Source organism: Triplophysa dalaica, chromosome 23, assembly GCF_015846415.1.
Source record: "Triplophysa dalaica isolate WHDGS20190420 chromosome 23, ASM1584641v1, whole genome shotgun sequence".
Lineage (NCBI taxonomy): Eukaryota > Metazoa > Chordata > Actinopteri > Cypriniformes > Nemacheilidae > Triplophysa > Triplophysa dalaica.
Genome location: NC_079564.1, coordinates 5,788,890 through 5,811,911, shown reverse-complemented (window position 1 = coordinate 5,811,911; position 23,022 = coordinate 5,788,890). Strand labels below are relative to the sequence as shown.

The 23,022-nt window shown below is 36.2% G+C and overlaps 3 protein-coding genes across 4 annotated transcripts; 2 read left to right on the top strand and 1 right to left on the bottom strand.

The window, feature by feature from the left end:
• Positions 1 to 2,788: 2,788 nt before the first annotated feature.
• On the top strand, positions 2,789 to 7,708 carry LOC130413642 (uncharacterized). Its single transcript, XM_056739005.1, has 7 exons — positions 2,789 to 3,277; positions 3,941 to 4,234; positions 4,335 to 4,373; positions 4,453 to 4,704; positions 4,845 to 4,964; positions 5,047 to 5,283; positions 6,002 to 7,708. The coding sequence occupies exons 1-7, from the start codon at positions 3,244 to 3,246 to the stop codon at positions 7,342 to 7,344; spliced, it is 2,319 nt and encodes a 772-aa protein (XP_056594983.1). The 5' UTR covers positions 2,789 to 3,243; the 3' UTR covers positions 7,345 to 7,708.
• Positions 7,709 to 7,858: 150 nt separating this feature from the next.
• On the bottom strand, positions 7,859 to 13,009 carry spice1 (spindle and centriole associated protein 1). 2 transcript variants are annotated; one of them, XM_056739007.1, is made up of 18 exons: positions 12,691 to 13,009; positions 12,456 to 12,582; positions 12,317 to 12,364; positions 12,095 to 12,238; positions 11,920 to 12,022; positions 11,720 to 11,838; positions 11,478 to 11,569; positions 11,296 to 11,402; positions 11,103 to 11,222; positions 10,623 to 10,879; positions 10,287 to 10,418; positions 10,095 to 10,203; positions 9,841 to 9,966; positions 9,409 to 9,746; positions 9,126 to 9,309; positions 8,889 to 8,970; positions 8,693 to 8,756; positions 7,859 to 8,580 (listed from the first exon to the last, which is right to left on the bottom strand). In XM_056739007.1, the coding sequence occupies exons 2-18, from the start codon at positions 12,540 to 12,542 to the stop codon at positions 8,527 to 8,529; spliced, it is 2,166 nt and encodes a 721-aa protein (XP_056594985.1). In that variant the 5' UTR covers positions 12,543 to 12,582; positions 12,691 to 13,009; the 3' UTR covers positions 7,859 to 8,526. The 2 variants fall into 2 exon arrangements, with proteins under 2 accessions (XP_056594985.1, XP_056594984.1); XM_056739006.1 differs by having other exon boundaries at positions 12,456 to 12,568; positions 12,691 to 13,008.
• Positions 13,010 to 15,329: 2,320 nt separating this feature from the next.
• rmc1 (regulator of MON1-CCZ1) lies at positions 15,330 to 22,999 on the top strand. Its single transcript, XM_056737775.1, has 20 exons — positions 15,330 to 15,505; positions 16,073 to 16,149; positions 16,282 to 16,366; positions 16,450 to 16,506; positions 16,592 to 16,678; positions 16,770 to 16,910; positions 17,275 to 17,378; positions 17,546 to 17,635; positions 17,807 to 17,912; positions 18,141 to 18,249; positions 18,418 to 18,462; positions 18,540 to 18,593; positions 18,683 to 18,811; positions 19,788 to 19,894; positions 20,011 to 20,130; positions 20,319 to 20,396; positions 21,307 to 21,411; positions 21,585 to 21,653; positions 21,756 to 21,981; positions 22,418 to 22,999. Exons 1-20 carry the CDS (start codon positions 15,401 to 15,403, stop codon positions 22,495 to 22,497), a joined length of 1,974 nt encoding a protein of 657 aa, XP_056593753.1. The 5' UTR covers positions 15,330 to 15,400; the 3' UTR covers positions 22,498 to 22,999.
• The last annotated feature ends 23 nt before the right edge of the window (positions 23,000 to 23,022 follow it).

The window sequence follows — 23,022 nt, the reverse complement described above, 5'->3', positions numbered from 1 at the left end:
AACGCACGCACGCACACAATGAGATATGTGTGGATAAATTGTACAACATATGCTTCTGGCTACAAACATTGCAGCATGTTTCATATCTAGAATGCACAATATCTAAATATAATTATACTAAATAGTAAATATACTAAAACAATTTGAGTGTAGGCTATGCATTATAAATATGATACATAAACATACTGTTACATAACTGGCTAAACATACACCCGTGATAACATTCATATGCTTCATTAAATTGGGTATTCTCCATTTAAAAAAAAAACTAAGTACATCAATATTTGAGGATACATTAGTGTTTTAAATAGTCTATATAGTGTGTAGTTTTTAAAAGTATTCTTTATAGTCTCTTAATTAATGTAGGAATTTATAACCATTTTATAGACTTAAGCAAATTGCTGTTTAAAAAAGCATTTATGATGATGTTTTGTCTTCCTTATATGTCGATTACACAAATACAAAATTGAAAAATAAATAAATAAAACAATAAACCCAAGAACGGACTTGTTATGATCATGGAAAAATTTTACTGCTCACCGACTTTCTCAACAGGCAGAATAGAGTTACTACTGCACTCTACTGGGCTTTTACATTATTTTCCATATTTAGTAAGAAAACAGGACAGATTGTCTGACAAAAAACAATACAAATCATTATAGATTCGTGATCAGTTTTGTTTTAATTAAGTGTTATTATTTTGATTTATAAAAATAAAAACAATATAGACAAAACGCTGTTGGTGATGCATCTAGCGTATTGTAAACATTAAACTATAGCCTACCAATAGGTCCCGACTTTAAAAAGTTACATTTGTATTGTTTAAATGATTTAAACACAAGCATTATGGTTACAGAAGATGAAACATTTGCTGCCCCGTGCAAAAACGAGTGCCCAAACCTCTGGGTTTCCTGTGTCACAGAGGATATTGCATCAAGTGCTGATGAAAGAGAAAAAACAAAGTAAGTGTGCTTCACTGGGAAGTGAGAGGGGTGTTGGGGCACTTTGTGGAGGTGAAGTGGGGGCAGATTTAAATGTGTTAAAAAAGAACCAGTCTGCGTGAAACCCCTGCACTCATTACAAGAGCTCCTCATTGTTTTAAGAGAGTGTGCCAATGAATGAGTAAGTGAATGCATGTGTATTAAGGCCTGCTTAGATACGTATATGTTTGTGTTTGTATGTGTTTGGGACGAGGCGGGGTTACTACTAAGTTAGGTTTGCGAAGTCATTAAAAGTGGAAAACAATAAAAAATATTATTATTAAATGTTTGTCTACTTTCTCTTCGCTTCCCACATGATATTTATTATATTTTAAAAAATATGTAAAACAAATATTTTCCATATTACTTTTAATAAATGTTAAACACTTATGCAACCATATCTTTATTTATATGGACTGCAAAGTTCTTCTTTTGAATGTTCACAAGTGCATGTGTGAGAGTGGAGGGGTGGGGGTTCAACAGACCTATTGACTCTTGAATGAGGGAAATAAAGACCAGCACATGGGAATGAGCTCTTGGCTCTTAGCGGGGATGGACTATTGAGGTGCACTGGTGTGGGTTTAATCCTTCATTTATGCTCTCCTCCACTCTACCGTTAATGGCACAAAAGGCCCCACCCTGCGTATGGAGGGTTTCCGTGACGACCCTTAACCTGGCATTTTGCACTGCTATTCCCTATCACTTTATGAGAGCACACGGTCACTTTGTTCAATATTTACCTCTTATAATATCACTAAGAGCCCCCCACCAAACACACTAGATGTACGTATATTACTCAAGAGAGTGACAAAACCACAGTAACTAAGAGAATGTTTAATGACCACAAGTGATTTCATAAAATGATTTGTAGAAATAAATAAATCTAGATAAAGCATGTTATTCTAGATATACTGTAGATATGGAATAGCATGGACTCTTTATCATCCTAGATACACAAAATATTTTTCGGGGAATGAGTACTAGTTCATGTAGTTACAAAGTCAGATTAGTTTTATTTGCATGGCACCTTTCACAAACGATAACATTACATTCATGTGGCTTTTAGGAGTTGCTCTCTGGTACTTGTCACTGCTGAGAAATAAAATCGACACAAATTCAAATAGTTTTCATTACAAAAATAGTTACAGTATGAACCTGTTACTGTTACAACCATTACAAAAATATCATATGTAATGTGTTGTGGGCATATTGTTTTTTTAGATAAACTACCATTCAGCCCCTGAATTATTTTTTCTGATTTTAAAATGTACCGTTAATAGGTAAGTATTTAGGTAAAATTATCATTTTTGTTCAATTCTGTGAACTACTAACATTCATAAAATATTATTTCTATTTGCATAGGGCTACTTACTAGCAGAGTAGACAATAAAACAGATCAAAATAACAGAAAATATGCTTAGTATTTTTTCAGACCTCAAATACTGCAAAGAAAACAAGATCCTATTCACTTTACAACAGTAATATTTGTACATGCATTTAGGAAATGTTTTGTCATAAACATATTTTAATCATAGTTTTCATATGTCTTGTCATGATTTCAAACTGATGACTTTTTGCGCCACCTGGAGGCCTTGAAGCACATAACACACACACAATTGATCTCCAAACACAACTCTTTTTTAAAATAAGACTTCTATTAAACATTTAATCCCTATGGAAAATATCCTGCAGTTCATTTTATTTTAAAATAATTTATTTATTTTAATTAGTTTATTTCATAAACGATTTATATTATATTTTTTTAACTCACGTGGGTGTCAGCTACAAGAGGTACGACCAAAGGCAAATCATACAAACCAGCAAGAAATTCCAGTCATCCAAACATTTAATTACCAGCAATTCCATTTTTAATACAATTAAAAATGTGTATATCTGCCCTAAAACGAATGACGATATTTTTGGTAAATTTTAAATGAATCTATAACACTGACTCACACTTTTCACGTGTAGCTTAGCACTTCCAGGAAGTGGTGTGTCGCGACGAACTTCACGAGACACTTTCTCAGTAAAAGGCAACATTAAGAATATCTGTTAAATTGATATTATAACAGTGATATTGTCATTATTGACGTCTGGTGTCGACAGTCGGACTTCTACATTATTCGCGCGCCGGTTTTCTATCAGCACCTGGAATGACATGGATGAATAAAGTGAAACAAGATCAGCTCTGATATGAAACTTTTGAACGAATATCATGTCATATTTTGAAGTTTACCCTAAATTATGACGATATAATATTGAGATGGCATCCTCACTCGACAAATCTCAGGATTCACGTAAGTTTTTTTTTTAGTTTTGGAGCTATACGTTATACTGTAATGTATATGTATACATTACACATACATACATATATATTGTTAAAAGGTGATATGCTCTTGAAAAGGAGACATTTTTTATATCTGGATATATATATGTATATATACATATATATATATATATATATACATATATATATATATATATATATATATATATATATGTATATATATATATATATTTAAAGAGATTGGTTCCAAAATGAGGTAATTCCGTTTTTAACATTTTTCAGAAAATGATGTTTTTTATTATGTTATCATGTTTTATTGTTTTTTTAGTTATTATGGCTTAAATCAAAACAAACCAACTGCAGTTTGATTGATATTAATTGGAATGCACAATAAAAAAACATGATTTTACAAATAAGTTAAAAGTGATCTCATTTTGGAACCAAACTCTTCATATATATGTATATATATATACATATATATATGCACGCACGCACGCACGCACACACACACGTATATATATATATATATATATATATATATATATATATATATATACATATATATATATATATATATACATATATATATATGTATATGTATATATATATTGAGAGAGAGCCATTATTGAGGATGTACTCAAGCGAATCCCAATTTCCCCCTACACCCTTTTAGGACCAGGTAACAGGCAAATGGTGAAGGCCCGTCTCCTGTCTTCCAGACAGCTTCTGGTGGAAGCTCTCTATCATCTGGGCCCTCTGCTAGACTGTGTTTTGGCTGAAGGGCTGCTCACTACAGACAACTCTTTTGAGATTAACGCTGAACGGACACCAACAAATAAAGCCCGAAAACTTTTAGAGATCGTTGATGCTCAGATGGATGAGAGTGACGCGTCTCTCTTCATGCAGTGCTTGAGAAACTGCAAAAAACACTACCCGCGATTGCGAACATGGTTATCTTCAGAAGACGGTATACAAATAACCTGTATAAATAAATTGGATTGAACAAACAATAAATAATTGAAATGGGATGTTAATACTAAAAACCTTTTGTTATCTTTGGATATTAGACATGTTGAATGTGGCAAGTTTTCAGCAAGGTCCGACAGGTAAGACTTTAAACATGAAATACTCTAAACTTACTTAATGTTTTGACATAAATGCCCTAAAAAATGTCCCTTATTGCAGAATGTCACCTCCAGACACACTTCAGTGTTTTATGCTCGCGCTTGGGTTGTTCTGTTCTGCCCGTCTCATTGGAACTCTTCTCCAGAGGCATTCTGACTCAGCTGGAACTGGAAAAGGTCCAAGCAGTACCCACTCCAACCCAGCAAGCACAATCTCTGCTGTCCATCTGTCTGAAGAAAGGAGAAAAGGCTTGCAAGAGCTTTTACGCAGCGCTAAAGGTTGAGGACCAGCAGTTGGCCGAGGAACTCGACGGTAAGCGACACCATTCAGAACGTCACATGAATAATAATGAGCTACATTAAAAAAACACATATACATTCACATAAATTCAGATGTGTTCGAAATATTCGTAGTGCTCTGACTACTAGTCTTTGCAATCCTCTCATTTTAAGTTAATGGTCTGGTGGAAGATCTTCCATGCGTGTCACAAAATAAAGAGCAGGAGGGCTGCAGCGTACCGATAGCAGTGGAGGAAACGGGAGGTCATAGGAGGGCAGCTTTGCCTCTCTCAGGTGATTCACATTACAAGACAAAAAAATATTTTCAAATGTTAATAACCTAAAAGATAATAACGGAACAGTTCTGGCGTTCCAGGACGCCTGCAGCAGGTCATGGTTCAGCTGGGTATGACTGTTGGAGATGAAATAAGGTTTAATGCCTGTGAGCTGGGTGTGGCCATGGGCTTGCCGCGTCGGACAGTCAGAGAGTGTCTTCTTGAAGGGGTCGGCATAGAAGACTCAGCACAGCTGGAGGCTCTAGTGTCCCTCTATATGGAGAAGACACAGAATGCGGAAAGACTACAAAGCAGAGTGAAAGAGCTCAGTCCTCAATGTAGGTGTTATAGAGTATTATTACAATATCTGGTTACACAGGAAGATAAAGTATCTTTTGATATTCTTATTGATGTTTTAGTTGCTTTTAAACACCTACTGATAATTAAAAAGTAAATGAAATACTGACTTAAACATTTAATATCATTAATAAATTCTCATTTCTGTTTAATGGAACATTGTTTTTAGACAATAAATATGCAAAGTAGATACAAAAGATTAACTGATTTAAATATAAATGAAATCTGTTGTGAAGTCTGAATAGGTGAATACTAACCATCTTAAAATTGAGCATGACCTTTAGATTAACAATAACATGATGTTTGTAATCAATAGACGATTTCAGCGGTAACAAAATAAACAAACGTTATGTTTGGAGCAGATGTGTTCCTCTATTGAGTAGTTTAAATTTAATTTAAAACAATTAATATATAGTAAAATATTAATATCAATTAAAATAATGTCATACGTGTTATTTAAAGACATATTTATATTTAATTTGTCCAAAAAAACGGTCAAAATGATTTGCTTCATCCAGGTTACAATGTGCTGTTAGTTTTGAGAGGTTGTTATCTGGGAATAAAGAACCTGCAAATGTCGTGACTGGCCAATCAGAATCAAGCATTCCAACGAGCCGTGTAATAATTATATCTATTTATATTGACCGAATTAGTAATGTTTTGGTTATATTTGAGTATACCTTTGGTTTCTATCCATAGGCTTTCAGCTCTCTGAGAGGGGGTGTTTGTTGTTGAGATTAGTCCAAAAGGCTGAGACTCTGCTGCGCAGTGGGACCCACAGCCACCTGCACAGCTGGGACCACCTGCACGATCAGGACCATTTATGCAGCTGGGACCACCTACATTCTGGGGACCGCACAGACCAGCGCACCGTGTGGGCCATCTTCAGTTTTCTGGTGTGGGACTGCATGGCTGAGGTTCTAGAGGAACCAGAAGCAAAATCGAGCGGAGGCCTGATGGGTATGATTGAGCAGCTGAGGACCAGTGGGGGGGTGGAGGCCTGTTTGCTGGAGGAGGTGGAGCAGTGTTGGACAGAAGGTGATGCTGAGTGTCTTTTACAGAGCGTGAGAGTACTCGCTCAGATACTGAGGGACCTACATCCTCGCCAGGAAAATTTCATGCTTTCCTCTCAAGTTGAAGGGCTGTCTTTGTGTCGACCTGGTAGTATAACCAGGGTCACATCCTTTCAGGGTTTTTCAGCACGGATTATCCGTAAAGCTCTTAACAGCATGGTTCCATCCTCCTCGGACCAGGATGTGACACCTCTAGCTCGACAATATAGGGAGATGTGCGTTCGCATTGCACGTTTACTGGAAGCGGTGCGGCCAAATAAAGAAACCTTTGACTTTTCGAATCCGACCATTACTGCAGTCACTCAGCATGTACGGTTGGTCTTATCAGATCGTGCTTTTGGCTCCGGAGCCTTTGACGCGGGAGTTCGCCATCGCTTGCTATCCGTGTTGGAGTTTAACCCTGCACAGTTGGGCTTGGGATCTCTAATGCGGCTCCACCAGAAGACTCTGTCGCACTTGGAAAGCTACTTGCAACTCGGAGAGCATCACAACTTCCAGTTCGTTTTGGAGTCAGTTCGGATACTCGGACCCGCAAAGTTGCTTTCAGTCAGAAAGGTTTACGGGCCCGTCGCCATTGACAGTGGAGTGGAGGAGGTACTTCGTTTTAGAACATCAGAGCTCACTTCTTTCCTGGTTCGAATACACTGCCTCTGCTATGAAGAGGGGAGAGGATGCTTCAAGGTTGGCACACCACGCTGCATGTGTATGGATCTGCCCAAAGCAGAGGGTTTGCGTGAAATGCTTGCTGGGAACATTCTGGCTGAAGTCAGAGGGAAAGTATGGATTAGAGAGGGAGAAAGTGAAGGGTGGGATAAACTGGAGTCTTTGGCTCAAAAATGCTCTGCTCAGATCAGAGATGAAGGCTGCTGCTTTAAAGTCATAAACAGTGGATTAGAATGTGAAATTAAATTCATATATAGGAGTCAAAGGTTGTGGGCGGAGCCACATAGGGACTGTGAGGTAAATTAAACCTTTTTATTAGTGGTTTTTCATTTCAAACTATGATATATTCAGCTTATAACAAATGCAGTTGTATTATTTTATAACAATTATTCAAGTAAATTAAGAGACCAATCCAGGTTTTCATTTAATCAGTATTTCTAGATGTTTTGTGGCCATTCCAGTGTCTGTTAAATTTCAACAAAATCCAACAGCAATGTTAAAGACTGACAAGACACAAAGACTGTGATGAATCAGGTTATGTGATACTGAGAAAAAAAATATTTTTGAACTTTTTCTAAATACATGTACAAATCGATTATATTTGCAGTATATTTATATATTTATCGATTCTTTGCAGTATTTGATAAAAAAATAAACAGAGTATCTTTTTTTTGAAGTTTGGAAGAAATCTTGTTAGTAGTTCACAGAACTACTATCAAAAAGGATCATTTAACCTGAACACATACCTATAAATATTCAATTCTGAAAATTGAACATATAGGACATATATTTTTAGAGTTTTTTGCCTTTATTTACAGAACAGTAACAATGAGGACAGGAAACGAAGTGGGTGAGAGGGGGGATGGGATTGGGAAAGGACCATGAGCCTCGAACTCGGGTCGCCCGGAGCGCAACACCACCGTATGTTGGAATTAATTTAAAAATGGTCTCTTATTTTTTTACACTGCAGTAATTCTCTTTTGTATGGAAGACTATTATTATGATCAAGTTTACTAGAATAAGTAAAGGTTTTTAGCTTCAAATACTGCTGCGTTCCATTTTTGGTTGCTGTGATTAGAAAATAATTGCAGTGAAATGTGACAACAACAAATAAAGCATTTAGTTATCAAAATTTTATTGTTGCACCATGAAGTTCTTTACAAAAAGAGAAACAATACAATGAATAAGTTACAGTCAGTTTATAGACACTTTGATATTTAAAATAAGTTAAAAGGAAATTGTATACTTCATGTAAAACATTTGGACAACTAACTCTAAACTTCGCCAAACAGAATGAAGATTAACTTGTAAAAATCTCTGTCCATTCTAACACTTGATTTTTTATTCTTGTTGCTGACAAATATGCCGTCAACACAACCAGAACTTTTATAGAAACGTGAGCCATATGAGGACCCGATATTAGGATGCATTTAAAATGCGATTGTAAATGTAGCATTTTACATAACTTGTCCTTTTCCTGAACTCAAGTTATTTGACGTGAGCGGACAAAGCAAACCAGCCCTCTCCTTTCACCTTGCCCACCTGTCAGAAATAAAACCAAAACGCTGTCAACACTTCCTACCTATAAATGTATAAATAAAGGTTTATGTGTAACAATGAGGTGATAATTATGATGTAGCTGTGTGATACGCACTTGACTCTGAATGCCTTGGATTTCCAAACTTTCTAAACTTTGTGGTGATAGTCTTCCAGCTGAACTGAAAAGGGAAAAACATCTGCCTCAGCTTGATTTTAAAAGATTTCAACGATTTACAATAACACCTTATGGATTCCTTAGTTTTATGGTGAAAGAGTATAACGGAACTGTCTAGTCTGTTGCAACAACTCACCTTGTGCCGCTTACAGTGGGCTGTGGTGAATGGTTTCTCTCAGGAATTGTCAGAAATGGCTCTGGCGTTAAGCCTTTAACAGCTGCAAAACAGTCAACAGTCAATATATGTGAGTCACTCCTATACTCAAGCTTCAGAGACATTCTGTAGAAAGTAAAAGGTGAGTAAAAACAGGGCTCTTATAGGATAACCCAAGATGGATACCGGTCCAGGTGTATTGTAGACAGGGTGACACACCTGTATAAATGCTTGTTGAATGATGTGGTACTGGAGAAATTACAGGGGAAACTCTAAGAGACGAACTCTGTTTCTGTTGCTCAATGAGTTCTAATAGTTTAGCTCTAGCTTCTGCGGTTTGTCGGTTCAACTCCTGCAGTTTTTGTTCAATATCTGTCGTTGAAGATCTCTGTACACAAACAGGCTGAACAAAAAAACATGCAAGTTACAAAACAACTACATCCGAGTTCAAATAATAATTGACAGACTTCCCCTTAGAATAAATCTTCAGTAAGCATCTTACCTGCTGTGTGTGTTGTTGATCTGATGCTGGTCTTGCTACAAAACTGGTTGAAGACAACCTGGTGGCACTCTCCTCTCTGGATACTGATGCTCCAGCTGGAGTTGGGCGGTTTTGATCCAGCTGGGCCTGGATTTCTGCATTCTGATGTGTAAACTCGACAACATCCCCGATCCTGGCATCCTGGGAAAGAAAGTCCAGTAGAGGAGTGGGGCGTGGCAGGCTGGCGTATGAGGAAGAAGAACAGGGGATGTCCAAATCCTCCAGTGAACACTGACTTCCTGTTGCAGTGCAGGAGCCACTATAGGGCAGCGGAGGTGCGTGTGATCGTGTGTAAGACGCTGGTAGAAACAAGATGACAATGAATCATACTGTCATTAATGCCGAGTCATTCAGAGGAATGTTTTGGGGGAATTCTTTTCAATTCAGACTGACCTGCAGGGGGCAGACCATCTCTCTGCCGAGGTGGAGAGAGCAGCACAGCTCTAGTGATGGTGTCCTGTTGCTGTACATGTTGATATTTTTCAATACAGCCATGTACTGTCTCATGATACCCACCTTCTACAAAACACAAAATGACCATCTTCATTCTTTAACAACCGTAGAATCTTTAACACAGTTATCAGTACTGATATGCAAATACAAGTTAACAGGTTTGTTTTGTGCAATAGAAAGTTCGCAGTTGTTACTTTGAGCCGTGTCGTCTAGAATGTGAACTGCAGAATCTGATCCTCCCAGAACAAGCACTACAGCATCCAGACGCTGTTCCAGTTCAGATACCTGCTGCTGAAACCTCACCTGTGTAGAAGCGCCATGTACACACAAAATCAATACATCATCTGAATAAACTAAGTATAACATTGCTGTAGATCCTAGCTCACCTGCAGAGCAGCTGTCTCATCTCGCATTGTGAGAGACTCCACAGTTAGAGCATCGATCAAAGCCCTCTGCTCCTTCAAAACCTCCTCTAGCTTTCTTCTCTTCTCGGCCTCCTGTTGGGACTGCTCTTCCTTCTGTGTTTGCATTAAAATATCAATCTTGTGTTTATCAATATAAAAAGGAAGTGACAGATTTCGAAAGAATACATAATTACCAATTATGACCTTTGACTATAAAGAGAACATGTACAAAATCACATTCAATCATGAAACATATTACAGTATATTGGAAGACTTGCTTTCCTGGCTTGCCAGGACGTGTATACTGTATAATCTTACCTTTCTTAAATGACTGGCTAGACGTCCAACCGTAGATACTAAAGCAACAGAGAAGCCGGTCAGGCCCTGTTTCCATTGCTGATGTCCAGCTTCAGAGCTTGAAGGCTCCTGTGGATCCAGAGAGTCCAGTTCATTCTCTACCTGCTCTAACATACTCTGTAGAAGCTCCAGACTAGACTGGTTCCCTCCCAAAGAACTCAATCCTGAGCCGTTTAGACCGGTGGTGTTTCTTGAGCGCCCTCTACTGCCCTTAGGACCTGAAATACAAGGTATCAGTCTATAATAATGCAGAAAAAATAAGGTTTTCGATTTTCGTAATTTATGGAGTATGTGGCATTTTTATCCACATTATATTTTAATCTTCACATTATGGACAGGAGATATTGGGGTCTCACACCAAAGAAGTATTTTTGATACAAAAAACCCATCTTTAATCGTTTTGATATATAAAACCCATAACAAGCGGTCAAATTTAATCACCTGATTTAGTGGAAGCAGACTCAGGATTGAGAACCTGGTCGACTTGTAACGTAGACTGACTTGTGTCAGGCTGAGTCTGACTTGATTTTAAGCGTTGTAGTGCAACTGTGGCATTCAGGGCTGGCCAAAAAAAGTGTAGATGTTAACAAAAACAGTATGTGATCTTCAGATGGATAAAGAGTGGGTTTCTTACCCGATTTGTCCTTTGGTTCTCTGGTACCACGTGGTGTTCGAGGTAGCTTTGGGTCCAGATATTTTGAGCCACATGGCAAGGACTTTGTCCTGCATTTATTTCTTTTTCTGAAAACAAGCATTTACATCTTAAAGTGATTTGAATTTGAAAATTTTCAAAGAAATATGGATAGTCCTTTGTACCTGTGCATTTCAGAAGCAGAACTGAAGTGTTCTAAAGTGTCTAGATCTTCTTCGTCATATTCCTCTTCGAACTCCTCCAATTCATTCAGTGCCTAAAAAAAGACAAAACAAGATATTTTGAGAAATAGCTGAGTGGTTTTCAATGGAGGTCCATGAAGGCCAGTCTTGTTTGGTTACTAACATTCTTTAAAATATGTTATTTTGCGTTCTGCAGAAGAAAGCAATGCAAAGCAAAGTTGTACCTGTTGATCCATCATAGATTGGCTGAGTAGTGACAGCTGTGTGGGAGGATCAGGTCTTTGTTGAACAGGAAGATCAGAGTCTGAGTCACAATCAGGTGCCATTGTAATGGTGGGGAACCCTTAAACACAACAATTTAGTAGTGTGCATATACCTTCTTCAATAATAGCCAAAACTGTATGTGTCTCAAAACAATGAGTACCTGTGTGCCGACGGGGTTCATCCCCAAACAGGTCTTTCACTAGAGCCAAAGCTTTGTCTGAACGTGCAATAACATCCCGCAACTGGCACTGGTCAGAGAATACCTAAATAATTAGATTAATCATCAGTAAGAGTTATTTAAGTATTAAAGATTACAGTGACATATTATTCTATACCTCTCTGATGATGTTGAGCCTGGCTTTATCAAGTCCTGGTGGGCTGGGGGGCTGATTCTTCATCCGTCGGCGTGATGCATTTTCTCTTAATTCCCACTGTGCCGCAACCCTGTTCTGAGACCTGTGCTTCTCATGGCGTCTGGCCTGAGAGGGCAAGAAATATTTTTTTGTTAATTGCATACAAACACTATTCACCAGCATGTTTGAAAGAAAACTCCTTACCAGTTCATCTGGTGTTGCTTTATGTACCGAAAGATCATTGACTGTGCTCTACAAGAAAATAAAGAACAAAATATTTAAGATACAACTTTCAAAAGGGAAAAGATTAAGATTGAGGTTATGTTTGGAGTCTGTTTCTTACCACCCATTCCTTCTTGGGTGCAGACACCTTCTTGGTTCGCACGGGTCTTTGACCATATAAATGACGGTTCATACGCACTAAGGACATCTCACATTGACAGACGCAGATGTCACCTATAGAAACAAAACTATTTACTATTTTAATAAACCTGAAAATTGAAATCATTATTAATTGTAACTGAAACAGATGTAATTTACGTGATGATAGTTAACTGTTAAATCAAGCATATTCTTACCAACTTTCTTGCTAAACACAGTGGTTAGATCTCACAAGTAAGATCTTCCTAACAAAACGTATAACTTTATAACTTAAGTTACTTTTCTGAAACTGATGCAAAAAGCGACGCATTCAAATGTTTGCCGCCGTTTGTTTTCGTTAGCGCTGTAGTAACAAAAACAAGGAAGCGTTGATCAAGGATAAATTAAAAGCGCAACTTCACCATATTTCAAAATAAAGGTACACGGAGTCTGAGTGCTAATAAAAAATAATAATAAAATAAAACGAAGCTAAGAGAAGCAAAGCAAAGCTAAAACTAAATAGAAGCAAAGCAAACTAAACTAAACTAAACTAAACTAAACTAAACTAAACTAAACTAAACTAAACTAAACTAAACTAAACTGAAGCAACGTAAACTAAACTAAACTAAACTAAACTAATATAATCCAAAGTAAAGTAAAGTAAAGTAAAAGTAAATTAAAGTAAACTAAAAAAACTAAACTAAACTAAATTGTTTTTAATGTAGGGAATCTTTCCAGGGGTTTCAGAGCAGCGTAACAGTTATTGCGTCATAAAGCAGGCGTGGCCTATTTGAGAATCTGCATTAGTCAATTACCATGCGGCAGTTTTACAATACAGGCCCTTAACTTCAAATGACTGTCCAATGTCGCATTGGTTTCAGACAAAATAGCATTAACATTCATAATGTAATAACATAAGATACCTGTCAGATATGATGTACATGTGAACGATCGCAGGGGTTTCATACATACATTTATGACATCAGACACCTGTTTCATAAAAACAGTTATGACATCATAAACCTGTTTCATACAGACATTTATGACATCGGATACCTGTTTCATACAAACAGTTATGACATCAGATACCTGTTTCATACAGACATTTATGACATCATAAACCTGTTTCATACAAACAGTTTTGACATCGGATACCTGTTTCATACAAACAGTTATGACATCAGATACCTGTTTCATACAGACATTTATGACATCAGACACCTGTTTCATAAAAACAGTTATGACATCATAAACCTGTTTCATACAGACATTTATGACATCAGATACCTGTTTCATACAGACATTTATGACATCAGACACCTGTTTCATACAGACATTTATGACATACCTGTTTCATACAGACATTTATGACATCAGATACCTGTTTCATACAGACATTTATGACATCAGATACCTGTTTCATACAGACATTTATGACATCAGACACCTGTTTCATACAGACATTTATGACATACCTGTTTCATACAGACATTTATGACCTAATACCTGTTTCATACAGACATTTATGACATAATACCTGTTTCATACAGACATTTATGACCTAATACCTGTTTCATATAGACATTTATGACATCAGACACCTGTTTCATAAAAACAGTTATGACATCATAAACCTGTTTCATACAGACATTTATGACATCAGATACCTGTTTCATACAGACATTTATGACATCAGATACCTGTTTCATACAGACATTTATGACATACCTGTTTCATACAGACATTTATGACCTAATACCTGTTTCATACAGACATTTATGACATAATACCTGTTTCATACAGACATTTATGACCTAATACCTGTTTCATACAGACATTTATGACATAATACCTGTTTCATACAGACATTTATGACCTAATACCTGTTTCATACAGACATTTATGACATCAGATACCTGTTTCATACAGACATTTATGACATAATACCTGTTTCATACAGACATTTATGACCTAATACCTGTTTCATACAGACATTTATGACCTAATACCTGTTTCATACAGACATTTATGACATAATACCTGTTTCATACAGACATTTATGACCTAATACCTGTTTCATATAGACATTTATGACATCAGACACCTGTTTCATAAAAACAGTTATGACATCATAAACCTGTTTCATACAGACATTTATGACATCAGATACCTGTTTCATACAGACATTTATGACATCAGATACCTGTTTCATACAGACATTTATGACATAATACCTGTTTCATACAGACATTTATGACCTAATACCTGTTTCATACAGACATTTATGACATAATACCTGTTTCATACAGACATTTATGACCTAATACCTGTTTCATACAGACATTTATGACCTAATACCTGTTTCATACAGACATTTATGACATCAGACACCTGTTTCATACAGACATTTATGACCTAATACCTGTTTCATACAGACATTTATGACATAATACCTGTTTCATACAGACATTTATGACCTAATACCTGTTTCATACAGACATTTATGACATAATACCTGTTTCATACAGACATTTATGACCTAATACCTGTTTCATACAGACATTTATGACATAATACCTGTTTCATACAGACAGGAGGAAAAACATATTTCACTTAACAATTTTTTTTTATAAAGAACATAATAATGTTAAGCTAATAAAACTATTCTGGTATTGTTTATTATTTTTTTACATATAGATTTTTGTTATATATTGTGTAACTTAAAGATAAGGAATTAAATTACATATGTGAATTTAGGAAATAATAATAGGGAGGAAATTGCGAGTTGTCGGGTTCGTCTCATTGGTTCAGAGGCGTCACGGCCGGTCACGTGGTCCTACGATTGTGTCACATGACACGTCTCGCTCCTGAAGGACGCGGAAGTGGAGATCAAACCACTGCGGAATAAAAGTGGTTTTATTGATATTTATGAATATGAGCGACGATTATTACCTGGAGCTCAGCGACAATCCTGTGCAGTTTGAAAACGCGTCGAGCGTCAACAATGTGTTTTTCGACGAGGCAAATAAACAGGTGAGGACGCGTTTAACACATTAAACTGTGACAGTATTATAAAGCTACAGTGTATAACGGTTGTGTCGTAGAAGCTAATGTGTTGTCTGCCTATATTTCACGACGACGCTTTTTATATATAGATCCGTGTAAAAAAACAATAACAATTCAAGTGGTTTCAATTACAAATGCCATTATGAATGCTGCTTGTCAATAAAACCATTCCAAAATGTCTTCATGTATAGTTGTTGGGACTTATTTCACTGGGTTTACTGGCGTTATTGGTTCCCATACACCAGAAAAAACAACAAATTACCAATAGAGACCCACAGGGACCAGTGTCCATTAAACCAGTATAGACCTTTAAAACCAGTACAATTCTCATTCTAACCATTAAACCCACAAGAATGTATGTGATGTTTTTATGGGTAAGTTTATTAGCTCACTACATTTTGAGACAGTTTACGTCGGTATATAAAACAATATCAACAAAAAGATGATGTTTTAATTTTGAACGAGTAAATTTCATTCAGAACATGTCCTCATTTTAATCTTGAGTGTTAAAGTTCTTATTATATGTGTTTGCAGGTATTTGCTGTGCGGTCTGGTGGGGCCACAGGTGTTGTGGTTAAAGGACCTGATGACAAGAGCTCAGTGGCTTTCAGGTAAGTCGACTATTCTACTATAATGCTATAAAATCTGTATACCATATGCATTTAATGATTCAGTCATATGCATGTGAAAATAGACTTGTGTGCTGATAACATTCTGATTTTGCATCCTGGTTTGTTTAACAGAATGGAGGACAAAGGTGAGGTGAAGTGCATCAAATTCTCATTGGGGAACAAAATCTTAGCGGTTCAGCGTACTTTGAAGTCAGTTGTAAGTACCGGGTTTTATTTATATTGCAGTCAGCGCAGTTATATAGAGGTTCTCTTTAAAACATTTATTTTTGTTTTCTTTAGGATTTCAAAAACTTCATTCCTGATTATCCACACCTGGAATTCTCCCATGAGTGCAAGGTATCCCTAAAGAATATCAGCTCGAACACCCTTTCCTAAATGCTTTATGGATGTTTATTTAACGTTTTATTATATCAACCTTTAGACAAAGAATGCCAATATTCTTGGGTTTTGTTGGACCAACTGGAATGAAGTTGTGTTCATCACTGACCAGGGAATAGAGTTCTATCAGGTACTGTTTATTGACCCTGTTATGTGATCAGATTAGTAAGAACCCTAAATTAAATTGAGCTTCTTTTTCACATTTCTTCATTCTTGTCCAGGTTCTGCCTGATAAACGAACATTAAAACTCTTAAAGAGCCAGAACATCAATGTGAACTGGTACATGTATTGTCCAGAAACAGCCGTGCTTCTCCTCTCCACCACAGTACAAGGCAACGTCCTACAGCCTTTTGCTTTCAAGGTGTGTTTCTTGTCTGTTTGTTCATCTTTATTTATTACCGTTCATCACAGATTTTTTCCCACTTTGATGAGTTACATCATTGATAAGTGTGCTTGCATTCAAATTTTGGTTGTTTACATGCTTAAATCCAACTACACTTTATTTTCTAATCAAATGTATGCATGCAGCTTTAATTATCTCATATAAATGGGACATTAAAGTTATGTGTAATGTTTGATATCTTTCCCATCCTCATAAATTGAGCTGGTAGAGTGTGGCCACTAAGCGGCAGTAGTGAATCAATTTGAACTAAAATCAAGGCGATAGTATGAACAGGTTCACAGGATTATAGTTGTATTGATGCTTCTTGTACTTTTTCCTGTAGACTGCAACTATGTCAAAGATGACCAAATTTGAGATCGAACTTCCAGTGGTGCCCAAACCAGCCAAGCTCAGCCTTTCTGAACGGGACATCGCTGTTGCCACAATGTGAGATGTTTTGTTTGTGTAAATAAGCAAATACGGAATCTCCGAAAGTATTATATTGCATATATGAAATGAGTTGTAGGATTGTGAAATATTTGCCAATAGATTTGGTCAAAATATATTTGAATGATGAGATACCCATGGGTCATAGACTCTTTTCTCCACTGTAGCTATGATCAGCTGTATGTGATGTATTTAAAGCATCACTCCAGGACTACTAACAGTCCAGGAGCCGAGGTGACCCTCTATCATTTACCCCGGTAAGAACATCCAGCACCTAGGCCTCAAATCTAATTTTCTTATCTCAAATAATATTTAGGCCTAATTTTATTTCAATTAAAAAGAAATCTTTTAATAGTTTTAGATTTAGGACATTTATAATCCATGGTTTTGAAATGTTTCAACCATACCTGCCTTTATTTGTATTGTAGAGAAGGCACTTGTAAGAAGACTCACGTGCTTAAACTGAACACCACAGGAAAGTTTGCGCTGAACGTGGTGGATAATCTGGTTGTCGTCCACCATCAAAGCTCTCAGGTATATGCATTAAAAGCTATTAATTACATTAAATAATCATTCTTTTTATATCTACTTTGCAGAATGCGTCGGTAATGCTTGACTACAGTAGTTTATAGTCCTCTTGTATGCCTGACATACATACATTTTCTAAATATTTTATCCATAGCTGCATTCGAGCTCACTGGGAATTGAGATCAGGTTCTTGATATTTAGAGATGTGCATCTGGGTTTTTTTTTTCTTTTTAGACGTCACTTATCTTTGATATAAAGCTGAGAGAGTCAGAGGGTCCCGTGAGCGCTCATCAACCGGTTCTTCCTGCTCGATCCATCAATCCCTGTAAGATCCCCCTAACAGGTTAGTAAGTGCAACAAAACACCGTTTGTTTCGAAATGGGTGCCATACATACGAACCTAGTGTGTTGTCTGCTGACTACTAAGGGAGCTAACTTTAAATGTGCCAAAATAAATCAACAGTCATTTAGTAAATTATGGATATTTATGTGACATATGGTTCTTGTTACAGGACCTGCAGCTGCTCCGAGTCAAGGCTCTGTGCCCTGTGAACTGTGTATCCTCACAGACAAACTTAACATCGTTTAAATTATACATTTGCTTAATATTTCCAATATTTCCTTAATATCAAAGACTCATCGTCTTGGAGCGTCTTTCAACCAGATATCATCATCAGTGCCAGTGAAGGTACTTCACTTAACCGATAAAGCACAAATCATATAAAATAAGTAAATACAAGGAGAACATTCATTGATGTCGTGTCCTGTTTGTATCAGGATATCTGTGGTACCTTCAGGTGAAGCTGCAGCCCACACTCAACCTCCTGCAGGATAAAGGGAAACTCATGGACTTCCTGTTGCGGAGACGAGACTGCAAAATGGTTATTCTGTCTGTGTGCTCGCAAAGTAAGCAGAAGATTTTAAACTCTGCTAATCAGATCCTTAAGGCATGTCTTTAAAGCAGACGGATCTTGAATGCACGCGTGCTATTTATAGACGGCATAGTCATTATGTGTGAACTCAAGTGAATGTTAAAATATGGATTTTTCTGGAGAAAGAAATGATGTCTAAAGACGAAAATTAAATGTCATGGATGAATGTGTACATTTATTTTGTAGAGCGTGGTAAAAATGACAAATTTCACCTATAATTGGCACCAATTTATAGGCGGTAAAAATTACTTTCTTTTATTTTTACATAGATATTGTTAGATTTATTAGTTGAATCTCTTAACTTTAGCCAGAGAAATTTGGAAAAAAAAAACTTTTCTCAAAGTTTGCTTGCCTGTATCTCAAGAAGTATCACACATTTTAATATCTTTTAAATATTTGTTTTTAATAAACTTTCATTTTTGTGTCTGGTACAATTCCAGGAGAAAATTCTTGGTAGTACCAGTATTTTTACAATAAGCATCACTGATATACAAATCATTTGACATTTGATATTACATTATTTTTTGATACTTAAAAGATAGATAAATTTGATATTTTGATTTGATTTTTTGCCTGTACTTTGATTCGCGGTATTTAATTTGATACAAGACAATTTTGGAAGAAAGCACTATAGAAACAAATTTATATTGAGTTGAAGATATGGAGATTTTAATGTGGCTTTATGCGCAAATTGTAGAATACTTTGGATTCTTTCCATCAAAAGATTTTTAGCCAGGGTAGTTTCCCAAATTTTCTTGATTTGACACGTAATATTCCAGCAATAATTAATGTGTTCTGTGCATGGTGCCATGGAGAGATTCGCCAATAACAAGTTGTATAAGATTTATACATAAAAATAATAAAATATCAGTTTAAATTGATGAATTAAAATGAAAGCAAAGCAAAGTGAATTCAGACTGAAATGCAATGTTGTGTATGATGCTCCTCAGTGCTGGTTGGGGCAGATAAGGGGAATCTGTCTGTCGTGGCCACAGTGTTTGATAAACTCAATCAAGTGTACAAAGAATACCTAGACGCAGAGCAAGCGTACACTACGGTCAGTGAATTCAGATTTACATCAAACTGTATTATAAATAATGTATATGAGGTTGTATATAAAGCTTTGTGTTTTATAATGCAGCTTTTTTCTTAAAACTTTGTTTATCTGTCCAGGCAATGGAGTCCGGTCCAAGCCGCTCCAGCATGTCTTACAAAAGACCTGTTCGGACCCAGGCGGTCATAGACCAGTCTGATATGTACACTCACGTACTGTCCGACTTCACTGAGAGGAAGGTAATTCTGCATTTAATATGTAAGGGATAATTTACAGGCAGAAAGTATATCGAAGAAAGAAGCGCGTGATCAGGACCTGACATGAGAAAAAAATAGACATGAAATGTGAATTTGAAATATTTGTTTGAGTTGGTTTAATAATGTGCTGTTTTTATTGTTGTAACACATAAAATGTTTTGTTTGGACAGGGTGTGAACCATAAGTTTATCATTGCAGTCCTTATGGAGTACATAAGATCTCTAAACCAGTTTCAAATCTCCGTCCAGGTATACCAACAGTCACTTCTACATCGTTTTTATTAGTCTTGTATTTTTTTGTGATGTTTGATAGTAATGATTTGTGGTACATTTATACACTTGGCTAGTTGGATCTTTTGCTGTGCAGTTGCTTAGACACATTTTCCTTTTAAGTTGAAAGTATTTGATCACCTCCAGCGTAGATACTGTGTTCACGTGTTTTTATTGGAGAACTTTCATCAACTTTGCCTTTGAAGATAATATTTGTGACTAGTACAATCAGCTTGTTGCATGTTAGTTGCTATTTAGTTGCGTGGGAATTACAAGATGTTTTATAAAGAAAGTGATGTAAGGAATGTCACGTACAGGTGTAGGCCTGCTGGAATTGCTCAAGGGAAATTTGATGGAGGATTTCAAACGCTTTCAAATGAATGGGCGTCAAATTGAATGCCACAATCGACCAATCAAAATCATCTTTAATAATACATTATGTTTTGATTTAAAATAAAATCATGACCAAATTTAATTAAAGCTGCAATCTCTATTTTAAAGGTAAAATTGCAGGTTACTTTTCATGCGTATCTTCACTTGGGTCAAAGTGGATATTTCCTGACCTGACAGCTCAAATTGCAAATTATATTATATTATATATATATAAATTATATTATTATATATATTATTTTTTTATTTTTGTTTGTTTTTAACAAATTAAAGGTAATTTCATGCAAATGTCAACCTCACCATTAACAAATATTTTTCACCAAGGTGGTTTAAAAACATTACATCTATAACACATGTATTTCGGTCATCTTAAACGGGAAATGTGTATAGTCTGATATTTAGACTCTATCAAGATGAGTTTAGAAATGTCCAAACTGATATATTCTTTGAATGCTCAAGTTTTCAGATTTCATGATTTTATCTTTCTCACTTTTTTCAGCATTACTTATATGAGCTGGTCATCAAAACGTTGGTCCAGCACAATCTTTTCTACATGCTTCACCAGTTTCTTCAGTATCACGTCCTGAGCGACTCCAAACCTCTGGTGAGATGCTTTACACCTCCTTACAACATACAAATGTCTTGTTTATTAGCAGACATTTTACTATCAGAAATATTAGAAATATCACACCGTTATTAACAATTTGGTCCCAGCTAACATGTTGTTACCATGTATGAACTCTTGTTGCTGATGTCATATGTGTTGTGCTGTTGTAGGCCTGTCTGCTTCTGTCTCTAGAGAGCACATATCCAGCAGCTCACCAGCTCTCTTTAGATATGCTCAAGGTACCCAAAATACTTCACATTTTAACGTGAGCCTCATTGGAGATGAAAACGATTGCTTTCTTTTGGGTTTGGGATTAATGTAGTGATGTGTGTGTTTGACAGAGGCTTTCCACAGCGAATGATGAGATCGTGGAGGTTCTTCTCTCAAAACAGCAGGTTTTAGGAGCTCTGCGTTTCATTCGTAGCGTCGGAGGCCACGACAACATCTCTGCGCGGAAATTTCTGGATGCCTCGCGGCAGACAAGCGACACGATGTTGTTTTACACCATTTTCCGATTCTTTGAGCAGAGGAATATGAGGTTACGTGGGAATCCGGTTTTTAACCAAGGTAGGAGCTTTTACTACCTTTGAAATCACTCAGAGACCTAGAGATATTATAGTTTTGTTTGTTTTACTAATATTTTAATTAGCTTTTGTTTCTAGATTTTATTTTTTATGTAAATTTTAGAGACATTTTTGTTATGTGCATGGTCATTTTATTATTTATTTGATTTTTATGTTGCTAAATCAAATTAATTTAATTAGTATTTTTGTTTCATTATAATTTTAGTGCCTTAAGGTACTTTAGGTTAAAATTTCCAATAATTTTTACGCCGATATTTGATTTGATTTCAATAAACAAGTAAAGCAAAATAACCTTGTAATACATGACCGAAGATAAAACAGTGAGTTGTTAAAACAATGAATTTCTCCTCCAAAAAAATATTGAATTACCCATATTGCTCAGGTGCATTCATTACGATTGGATGTGTCTTTTTTTTTAGGAGAACACTGTGAGGAACATGTGGCCTACTTCAAACAAATCTTTGGAGAGACCGCTTTGATGAAACCAGCAACTGTGTGAAGAACGATAGGAAGCTTTGGCCTTGACATATGGAATGATGGTCAAATATCAAAATAAAAGCCTTCTGTACAAAAACTAGACTAAGACCAGTGTCTTTTTAAAGACACGATGATTACTTTAATACTGGGATTTTTCAACCTCTAATCGGATAAACAATTAACAGATTAACCAAGGCTGGGTTGTTTTAACCCATGATTGGGTCAAATATGCACTGTTTTTAAACCAACTGTTGGGTTTGACCACATTTGACCCAACCTTGAGTTGAAATCAACCCAGAATTTTTTATAGTGTACAGAACTGTCTACATGTTTGCTGTCATAGCAGTAACTGGACTCAGAATGGAAAACTACTAACATCGTAACATGCTAAACAGACGTTTTAGTCACAGTGCTCCATTTAAGCGACTTGTATGTATGTGAATGCTGATTATATATATTTTAAAAAGTAATGTCTAACTTTTACAGTATACCTGTATACAATAAATATCAAATGATAATAGTCACTGCAGTCTTATCAGATTTACTT